Here is an 11,574-nt window from a genome sequence, read left to right as displayed (position 1 = left end):
CAGCTGTACCATGTGTGACAATTAAGTGTCAAAGAGTTTATGAAGGAGGACTTTGCAAGGCATGCACATTTTTACTTAAAAGGTGGATTGAGATCAGTAGTTGATTCTGTATGGATCAGAAGGCATGCTTGACATTACAACAGCCAGCTTTTATTTTGTCACCAGCCTGCTACCAAGAAGAAGTACTGACTACTGACCTACTGGTGGATGGTGCAGTCCCTAAACTTTATGGAATGCAGAGCTGGTAAATGGTATACAGTTTAAATTTGTAAAGGTTTTATATTGTTTTATCATGTTGTATTTTAGAGTTTTAATTTTTGTGAACTGCCTAGAGAGCTTTGACTATTGGGCGATATAGGAATGTAATAAATATTAGTAGTAATAATAATAATAACCCCAGTGTAAGAATTCCCACCTCCCCATATGTTGTGCTGAATAAACAGATATTATGAATATCTGGGAGCCCATGTGGCCTTACCTTTCAGGACATTGCTGTCGTCTGGTGCAGAAGAGAAAGAGGGAGCTGTTGGCCTATGGACAGCCAGCCACTAAAACCTGCTGCTGTCAATGTGGTGTTTAAAGTATAGAACTAGCAACTGTAAGCTCAGACAAAAGTTCTTCCTTAAACTTTTGGGACAAGCCGGGCCTGAACAAGAGGGAGGGGCTGCACTTGAACCAAAATGGAACCACACTGCTGGCGCTAAACATAACAAGGGTGGCAGAGCAGCTTTTAAACTAAACCCTGGGGAAAGCCGACAGGAGCTGGGAAGCATCCAGTTTGGGTTTAATCATCCCAAAGGGATGAAGACGAAAATGTTTTTGATTGCCCAAATGTAGAAGAGGAGGAAATAGGCCAGGCAGAACATAACAGCCAATTAAAGGGGCCAACATCCCATAGCAAAAGATGCACACGACAGAGGATGTGTCACATAAAAAGATGTGTTTTTATGCAAATGCTAGAAGCCTCGGAGCCAAAATGGGAGAACCGGAGTGCTTGATTTTAAAGGAAAACCTGGATATAGTGGACATTATAGAAACCTGGTGGAGTGGAGAGAACCAGTGGGATACAGTCATCTCTGGATATAAACTCTATAGGAAGGACAGGGAAGGGTGTACTGGGGGAGGTGTTGCCCTGTACATCAAAGAGGGCACAGTGTCAAGCGGACAAGAACACCTAAAAGGGGTAGGCTCTTCCACAGAAGCACTGTGGGTGACAATACCAGGGTCCCAAACTAATTAATGCTAGGAACATGCTATTGTCCCCCAGACCAGAATGCTCAGAGTGACCTTGAGATGGAAAATGAAATCAGGGAGGCCTCCAAACAAGGAAGTGTTATAATAATGGGCGACTTCAATTGCCCCCACATCGATTGGATAAAAGCATGTTCCAGCCACGATAAAGAGGTTACGTTTCTTGATGCCCTAAACGATTGTGCCCTAGAATAGTTGGTCATGGAACCGACCAGAGGGGAGGCGACCTTGGATTTAATCCTAAATGGTGTCGCCCAGAATCAAGTACGAGATGTAAATGTTGTTGAACCACTTGGAAACAGTGATCACAGTGCTATCAGATTTAATATATATTTAAGTGGAAAATTGACCAGGAAGTCCAACACAGTCCCATTTGACTTCAAAAGAGGAACTTCTCTAAAATGAGGAAACTGGAGAAAAGGAAGTTAAAAGGGGGAGTCAAGAGGGTTAAATCCCTTCACTGAAGGAGGACAAGGAGATTGCAGAGAAGATGAATTAATTCTTTTCACCTGTCTTCACTGCAGTAGATATAGGACAGATACCTGTGCCTGAACTGATGGTTTCAGGAAAGGAGTCTGAGGAACTGAGGCAAATAGTAGCAACAAAAGATGACATTCTCAATCTTATTGATAAACTGAAAGCAAATAAATCACTGGGCCCAGATGGTATGCATCCTAGATTTCTCAAAGAACTCAAATATGAAGTTGCTGATCTTTTAACCAAAATATGCAACATGTCCCTAAGATCAGCCTCTATACCAGAGGACTGGAAGATGGCCAATGTAACACCAATTTTCAAAAAGGGATCCAGAGGGGATCTGGGAAATTACAGGCCCATTAGCTTAACATCTGTTCTGGGTAAATTGGTTGAAGGCATTATTAAAGATAGAATTAGTAAGCATATAGAATGACAAGCCCTGCTGAAAAAGAATCAACACAGCTTCTGCAAAGGTAAGTCCTGTCTCACTAACCTTTTAGAGTTTTTTGAGAGTGTCAATAAACATGTAGACAGGGGTGATCCGGTAGACATTATTTACTTGGACTTCCAAAAGTCTTTTGACAAAGTCCCTCACCAAACACTCCTGAGCAAACTTAGCAGTCATGGAATAAGAGAACAGGTCCTCTTATGGATCAGTAACTGGTTAAAGAACAGAAAGCAGAGAGTAGGAATGGTAAATTCCCCCAATGGAAGGAAGGAAATAGTGGGGTCCCACAGCGATCTGTATTAGGACCAATGCTTTTCAACCTGTTCATAAACGATCTGGAATTAGGAGTGAGCAGTGAAGTGGCCAAGTTTGCCAATGACACCAAATTATTTAGGGTGGTTAAAACAAAAAAGGATTGTGAGGAACTCCAAAAGGATCTCTCCATACTGGGAGAATGGACCTCCAAATGGCAAATTCAGTTCAATGCAGGCAAGTGTAAAGTGATGCATGTTGGGGCAAAAAATCCCAACTTCAAGTTTAACCTGATGGGATCTAAGCTAGTGGTGACCAAGAAAGAGATCTTGGGGTTGTGGTGGACAGCTTGATAAAAGCCCAGTGTGCGGCCACTGTAAACAAGGCAAACGCCATGCTAGGCATAATTAGAAAAGGAATTGAGAATAAAACTGCCAAAATCATACTGCCCCTATACAAATCTATGGTGTGGCCACACTTGAATACTGTGTCCAGTTCTGATCACCACACCTAAAAAAAATATATTATAGAGCTGGAAAAAGTGCAGAAAAGGGCAACTAAAATTATCAAGGGGCTGCAGCATCTCCCCTATGAGATAAGGTTACAACAGCTGGGATTGTGTAGCTTGGAAAAAAGGAGGGTAAGGGAAGACATGATAGAGGTGTACAAAACTGCATGGTTTGGAGTATGTGGATAGGGAGACATCGTTATCTCGCTCTCAAAATACTAGAACCTGGGGTCATCCTATGAAGCTGATGGGGAGGAGATTCAGGACAGATAAAAGGAAGTACTTCTCCATACAGCGCACAGTTAAAGCATGGAATGCTACGACAGGATGTAGTGATGGCCACCAATTTGGATGGCTTTAAAAGGGGTTGGACAAATACCTGGAGGAGACTATCGATGGCTACTAGTCCTGATGGCTATGTGCTACCTCCTGAACCAGAGGGAGTGAGCCTATGTACATCAGTTGCTGAGGAACATGGGTGGGAGGGTGCTGTTGCGCTCATGCCCTGCTTCTGGGTTCCCAGTTGGCAGCTGGTTGGCCGCTATGTGAACAGAACGTTGGACTAGATGAACCCTTGGTCTGATCCAGCAGGGCTCATCTTACATTCTTAACTCTCATTCTGCTTAAACAAGCTTTTGCGCAAAGTGTATCTTGGGTACTGTAGTTTGGAAATGCATAGTGCATCATGACATCATCTGTCACAATGTTATGTGCACCTTTCCTGATTAGTTATTTTTTCATGGTCCCTCACAGAAACACTCCACCCACCAGTGGCATGTTTAGTTACGGAACAAAATAAAAGTAGGGTACAAACAACAATTACCCAAATCCAATTCGACAAGAGTAAGAGAGAGGTCTGACCTCATTACAGTTTACTGAAGCAAGAAAAGGGTTAATCCAACCAACTCAGTGCGTGTGTAGAAATAGCATTGTTTAGATACAGGCTGCACGTGCTCAGAAGCTTGTGATCAATTCTGAACTGAATAGCAAATTCGTAAAATGCCAGTTCAGGTTTGTTTAAAAGGTGAGCATTACAAATAGGCAAAGTTTGACCAGTGAGCTGGCTAATTACAAAATTCGGCAGCATCGCTACATGGAACCATTGAATGGAAGTATGACACTTCTTACAAAACCTTGAACTTTGCAGTATAGCACAAATGAAGATGCTGATGGGCCACAGGTCTGAGTGCCCCTGGTTGTATTGTGATTGTGATTCTGCACAAGTGAAGAAAGAACAAGCCACGGGGGAATGTGATCCTGGGCAAAGAACATAAGCTTCTGTGGAATCTCTGCTTTCATGTTAAAAGCAATGCATGTCTCTTCTCTTTTTCTTGTAGCTCTGAAGATGGGCTTGAGCATATGTGGGAAATGCCTTGTGAATTATCAGAGGCCAGATGTATGGCTAAGATCTCCTGTGTTTGGGGTATGTGTGCGTGTGTTCCTAAGTGCCCAATGGCTATCATGCCCCTCCCCATTACGACATGCAGCACAATAAAGAATGCCAGACGAGCATGAATATGCATGGTTGCATCATTGGTAAAGTCACAGAATCCAGCTCTTCTTTGTGCAGAATTTGGGTTGCCTTGGCACAGAATTTTGATTTGTTTCCAGCACACACACAATCTTGTACCTCTTTACTTGTCAGCTACTGTTTTAGAAAGGGTGTGTATGTGCATGACTTGATCAAAACTGAGGGAAGTCAGAGGGGTTGTATATTGTCCCCCCTGCCAAATATGCACTCCATCACAGGACAGAGGACCATTCCGTCCCAAAGGCATGAATATTCCACAAGGTTTCCGTGTGAAATCCCAAGGCTGACTACCATGACAAACTTGGAATAAGATGTTGCACCTTCCCCGGCAGTGTTTGTGTATAGTGATGGCAGATCAACTGGCACAGGTGATAACGTTTCTTGTATTCAGACTGCTCTCGTCCAATATTTATCATCCGTGTTTATGTTATAAAACAAGTCCTAACTAGTTAAAGTTAGTCTTGACTAAGGCCCAAATCTTATGTACGCATATTGATAGTAAGCCAATTGAAAAGTGTGGTAGTTACTTCCAAGTAAACATGCATAGATTTGAGCTACCCACTCTCCCCCCGCTCTCCCGGTTGAAAGAAATAGGGACATGAGCCGCAACTAATTGGTTTCAATGGGACAGTTACCATAGTTTTAGCTGGATTGCAGCCAAGATTTTATAGAACAAGTGGTTTTGAAACTACTTACTGCCATAGATGTTCAAGAGATTGCAGTGATACATATTCACACCTCCATCCTGTTCTAGTTCCAAGCAACTAGTTGTGTGGCACAACTGGTATCCCTGGGTGGGGGTGCGCATCACTCATCTACATCCAGCCAGTTTAATGGGCAGTGGATTATTACATGGACATCTGCACCCACATCCACACTTCTGCTTTGGTGTGCAGCTGTCCCTTGATGGATCAGGTTGAAAAGCATAAAGGAAGGAAGGCCTTCTCAACGGCAAAAGAAATGAACCAGGAAAAAAGTCTCTACTATAATGTTTATTAAATAGTACTTTTAAAAGGCTTTTATACAAATCATAGAAACACAGTTTGAGTTTGTTTTTCTTTAAACACTGAAGAATCACAGTAAAAGCTTTAAAGTCCACATGTTCTGGCTCAGCCAGTAAATGGTCAAACTACCTTGAGCTGGTAAAATGTGAGAAATTTTATTTCCTGCATACAATTTTTCCAATTGATTTTTTTTTTAAATCCCCATGCTTCCTTGTTGACACCTCCCTATAAAACAAGGATCAACTACACTGCAGCCCTCCTGTTGGCCATGACTAAGATGACCTTGAAGGCGTGGGAGTAACATGTATTTCAACAAAGGCATTGTTAACACTGGGTTGGCTGGTTTTTCCCTGTATTTCCAAAGGGGGAATCAGCCAAAGAACATGGACCATCAAAGATAACATATATTTGCAGATGAAGATGTATTGACATGAATATACGCACCCATATATTTTTTCCTCGCCCTGTTTAAAAATACAATCAAACACAGTTTTCTGCATTAGAACAATAAAGCACTCAGCAGAGAGGTAAGTGAGGTATCAGCTATGCAGCATTATGGCCTGATTCCGCTCACTGAGTGCACACAGCCAAGCCCCTGTATCCACCAACATGGAATACAAAAGTATGGGACTCTTCAAGAGGGAGCTGGTTTCATTGTATGCAGCTTGCGCTAAACTCCCCGTTGAATTCACGCCAAGGGCAGTAGCATCCTCCGGCCTCCAATTCAAGATACAAGTAGTCCCACATCACCACTCACATATATAACACATACAGAGAACTCACAAGCACGCGCAAACACATATGCATTGAAATATATGTATACACGAACTCTCACTCTCTGTATGTCTACTATAGACAGCAATACTACCTTTTAATATATCTATTACTCCTGTCAGGTGACCTTTACAGATACAGCCTGTCCTCCTTCATCCTTCACACATATAGAAGAGAAATAAAGTTGGGACACAATCCAGCCAGAGGTAAGCACATGCTTAACTCTCCCATTGAAATCAATGGGACTGAAAAGTGGTTAACTCTGGCTGAGCCATGGCCTGTTTTTAATGATAGTAGCAGCAATCTTGTCTGCAAAATGACCCTGTAAATTTGATGATTACTCTCTGTGTTTCTTTAAGATTAGGAAAATAGAAGTGTGTTTGTATGTGGCATATGTCGGATAGATACAATAACTATCTATCTATAAAAAGGGACACTTTTTTGGTGCTCTTTTTAGAGTGCTAAAAATCAGGGCTGTTTTTAAGGCAGCGCTTTTCACGTTTTCTACCACCAGGGAAACTTTTCTACATCGACCTCTGCTGAGGAACCCCCTGAGCTAGGGATGTATGAAAGTCACCTACCTTTTTAACGGGGTGATTCGCGGTGGGGGGGAGGCGCTCTGCACCCCCCCCCCCGAAATCCTAATCCAGCCTGCTCCACTCCGCGGAGATTCTGCGGAGCCGCTGGCCGGGGCCACCCGCAGCCAGACATCCAGCTGCTGGGCAGCCTTCTGGGGGGGAAAAAAACAGCGTACGCAAATGGCGGCGGCTACGGCGGCCGCCATTTGCGTTCCCTTTTTTCGCTGTTTTAGCCTACGTAAATATTTACGTAAGCTATTACAGCAAAAAAAAGGGGAACGCAAATAGCCACGCCATTTGCATAGCTGCCTTTGCTGTGATAGGCTATGTAAATACTTACGTAGCCTATCACGGCAGCCTGGCCGGATGCAAATGGCAGCCGCCACGGCGGCCGCCATTTGAGTCCGCAGCAGCCGGCCGAGAGACCAGCCGCCGCCGCTGGAGCCGCTGCTGCCGGAACATCTGCCCCAGGTAAGCTTAGTCCCGGGGGGGATTCCACGGTGGGGCAGAGGCCATTCCGCCACGGGTTTCGGGGGGCCGAATCCCCGTGCATTCGGCCTCACTGAAATCCGTGGCGGAATTCTCTGCCATCCCTACCCTGAGCATCTGCCATGTAACTCCTGCATGGGATTCTGGGGCATATTCTCAAGCACGTGCACGGCTCACACGAGCCACAGGCTTGCAGGCTGCTCGCCCTGTGTGAACGGCGTGTATGCTCTAGCTTAGAAAAAGCTCAAGGCTCCCAGCGTTGCTCTTCGTTTTACGAATGATTGATGGTGCATGGTCAAGTTGTTTTTCAGGGATGTATGTCTGCTATTATTTCTGATCTCATTGTGGAACTCCTGAAGAGCTTCTGAGGAGCCCCAGGCCACAGTGTAAAAACCACTGTTTTAAGGCCATGGTCCATCACAGAGTTGAATGCACTGAAATCAATGGGTCTAACACCGTGCTGGATTGTGGCCTCAGCACATTACTAGAAATTAGTGCTTTGCTCATGCACTTGTGTACCTGGTGGAGAGAACCACACATGCCAAAAGCTGTGGATATTCAGCGTGGTAAGCATGCATGCAAAGCTGCTCAGAGGACCGTTTCACACATTACATGGTAAACAGGGAGCTGCACCAAATCCTCAGTTCCTTGCATGTCTACATGTATGACACACTTGTTTGCTAAGATATATTTGTTATATTCCCAGGTTACATTTTAAAAGTGCACACCTAAAAAGTGTAACGTGTGAAGCAGCCCCCAGTTCTCACTGGACTACTACATATCTGCCTAGGACAGAGCTTATCAACAGCTGTGCCAGCACAACATCACAAAACATGATGTTATGCCAGTGTCGCGGCAATATCACAGTGGCATAAATGTTTAGCATTGGGCTGTCAGGTGGCACTCCTCAAACTACCACCGATTTTGAAATTCTGCTGAAAATCCCATCTGGAGATCTTTCCGGAAGCCAGATTCCGGCTGAACATCAGGAAAAACTTCCTGAGTGTCAGAGCAATACGACAATGGAACCAATTACCTGGGGAGGTGGTGGGCTCTCCCACACTGGAGGCCTTCAAGACGAGGCTGGACAGCCATCTGTCAGGGATGCTCTGACTTGGATTCCTGCATTGAGCAGGGGGTTGGACTCGATGGCCTTGTAGGCCCCTTCCAAGCCTACTATTCTATGATTCTATGATTCTATTTCCTACATTTCAGTCACCTTGATTTCTCCTAAGAAAGTCGCTTGAAGATTGCTGCCAAGAGCTGAAACAAAAGGCATTGGAAATTGAAACTTGGCATTTGTAAACTTCTTTTTCTGGTCTGCAACACACCTCGAGCATGACACAGCAGTACACATAACAGCATTAGAAATATATCTGACCACTTGAAAAGACAAAACTCTACCCAGTAGAGATCCAATGATGATGATGAAGAAGAAAAAGATGATGATGATGATGATGATGAAAAGAAGAGGAACAGGAGAAAGGGTGAATGTCTCCCTTGTATTTTGATACGTCACACATCTCTAAGTAAACAGAAAAAAATATTTTTCTAAGGCACTTGATTAAAAAAAGATACACACGCACACCAAACCCTTCAAAAATGAACAATTTGTTTTGAAAATCACAAAGAAGCAAGTTGCATCATTCTGAAGGGATAAGAAGGTGACAACAGATTGCTCCAGACCTTCTATCCCACATCCACACTAGAATATCAGCTTAGACTCAATACCCTGCAATGGGCATAACCCAAAGGGTTGTAATGGTGGGGTTTCACCGAAGGACCAAAATCTGCGAAGAGGTTATGCCTCTGCCAGACAGACAGCACAAGAATCAAGTCCCTGATGTCAGTGATCTGTTCAAAGGGCATATCATGCTATAAGTCTTTGTAGAATTAAGCCCTTATTACTAGCTAATGAAGAAATGAAATCACACCTGTCAGAGCATGGAGATTTCAATACCACTCTACAATGCGCTGGATAACTATTCTTTCCACCACCACCCCCTTTAGCTCTACTTCTTTCCCATCAGAGTGGCCACTGCATTAACAAAAATATATATAGCAGCCTGTCTTCCTCTTGAAGCATATAAAAAGCCATCTCCTGAGTTCTTGGGCACCTAATAATTGTGTCTTTTGTTTGCTGCAATTTTCTTATAATAAAAGAACAGGATTTTTTAAGGGACATAAAGAAAAGTAAAAGAAAGAGCCCTTGTGATGAAGGCCTCCGCTGTTTCAATCCAAGATCTGGATTTAATAAATGGCTCTTATTCACAAATCACTTTAAGGCTCTTCAGCTTCTCTAGAGGAGGCGCTTCTGTCGACTTTCACACCTCAGGCTGCCTTTCTCTTTTGCTTTGTGATCTGGAAAGAAAGCACTGCTGCTCCCATTGACCCGCAAACCTAATCCCCCCCACTGCCGTCCCTTCCTGATCAGAAAAAGGTAAAGGCAACAACATGCTTTCATTTTGGGGCCTAGAAGCTACAGCTTCCTAGGCTGGTATTACCTACAGCACAGAACAAATTTCTTAAAATCAAGGATCATTTCTGAATGGTGACCAGCTGGACGGGGCTTGATTGTGTGATTGTGTGTAATTTCTAGGGATAGAATGGCTACTAAAAAGGAGGAGCAACCGAGGGGGGCGGGGGAGAGAAAAACTCTCTGGAGTTCTCAGCTCTCCTGTCAGAGAAAGGAAGTGGAAAATAATGATCAACATTTTGTTCCTCACTTCCTAAATGCAAACCAAACATTTTGACTCCTGCGGATCAGATTTGGTCACACAAGACATAGAAATAACAGCATTGCAGCTCCTTTGCTTGCCCCCAACCCAGTTCTTACCACGAAAACAATTAGCCATAGTTCTTGCAGCTCTTATTTAAAGTTTGTCTGCCATCATCATCATCTTCCTTTTTAAAATAACAGGACTGTCAATGACCCCTCCCCACTTCAGTATTCCAGCACCGGCTTGTGTAAGATTATGGCATTCAGTTCCCATATAAAAAGTAATCTTCACCAGCCCCTCTTGCTGGAATGAAATGTCAAATGCAATTCTGGTGCAATCAGTCATGCCTCAGAGCAACACTTCTGGTGGTTCATTTTGACCTTGTGCTTGATGCCGTCATAAAGCTCGAAGTTGTAATTCTCCAGGGTGGTGGAGCTCCGAGAGGACAGGCCAGTGTAGGAGCAGGTGCAGTACAGCAGTAACCCAGCACAGATGGCCCCAAGGAGGACGCCAAGAGAGCTCATGGCTATGATGGTGACCAGAATGGGGTCAAGAGTGTACAGCCAGTTCTTCTCCTTGTCCACCTTTGGAGTTATTGGTGAGTTGGTTGAAAAGGCTGTGTTGTTCTTCTCCAGGCCTAAGTAGTCTGAAATATAATTGAAGTAGCCTGTCAGAAAAGGAGCCATTTCCCACTTGTGTGCGTCTTAAGAGTTGGCTCACATGCGAGACAGTCCTCATGTGGTTGCATTGGGAGGGGAGGGGACCAGAGGTGGGCTTACAGGGAGGTGCCGCTAGTGTGCACTGTGGTATACATAAGATCTGCTCCTGTTACTGCTATCTTGGGAACTGGAGTATGTTTTTTGTTTTAATCATGCATATCTTGCTCTTCCTCCCTAAGGAGATCAGAACAGTGTACATTTTTTTTTTAAAGTACAATAACAAACAAGAGAACTCACAGCAGTCAAAATCTAGGAGGGGTCAAAAGTCTGATTTTAAAAAAAGTTTTCACTGTCCTCCTAAATGCAAGCAGTGAAGGGATCCATGCAGATCTCCTCTATATACCTGGATGGAGATGCCAGGTCACAAAAATGATGCCTCCATGTGTGTTTGGCTTGAAGGCATGCCACACATTCCCATGGTGATCATGGGAGACTTTCTCATGTATGAATTAGCCCTTCATTTGTCAATAATATTTAATGTGGTTAAAATGGCTGAAGCCAACAATAAAGTCAAATATTACTTTTTGCTTACATAGCACTTCTGATCTGCAAAGGGCTATGCCATTTTTTACTGAGCTTGCCCTAACAACTAAAGTTGTCAACATTTTTCCCTGGTAGGTCTCCTGTGCTTTTAATCTGCAGGAGAAGCAGGCATTCAGCAGGTGTTACATTTTCCAGAATTCAAATACAATGACGAAGGAGAAAGCTTCACCAGCTGCTGAATTTCTGCTTGTCACACAGCTATTACAAGCCTAGGAGCCTTGCCAGAAAAAAGTTGGCAACTTTCCCAGTTATACAGTGTTATTCTAGTTAGATGGAACGG

The 11,574-nt window shown here is 43.8% G+C and overlaps 1 protein-coding gene across 1 annotated transcript in view; it reads right to left on the bottom strand.

The window, feature by feature from the left end:
* Positions 1-5,440: 5,440 nt before the first annotated feature.
* Positions 5,441-11,574, bottom strand: part of NRP2 (neuropilin 2) — a 228,783-nt gene continuing 222,649 nt past the window's right edge. Inside the window, exon 17 of the mRNA XM_084818435.1 lies at positions 5,441-10,678. Within this exon, the coding sequence (XP_084674561.1) occupies positions 10,374-10,678 (305 nt within the window). The 3' untranslated portion in view covers positions 5,441-10,373. The remainder of the gene's footprint in view (positions 10,679-11,574) is intronic.

This window comes from Heloderma suspectum, chromosome 1, assembly GCF_057233095.1.
Source record: "Heloderma suspectum isolate Gila_16-S chromosome 1, 16-S_ref, whole genome shotgun sequence".
Lineage (NCBI taxonomy): Eukaryota > Metazoa > Chordata > Lepidosauria > Squamata > Helodermatidae > Heloderma > Heloderma suspectum.
Note: the sequence above shows the minus strand (reverse complement) of the source record. Positions and strands in the feature narration are given on the sequence as shown.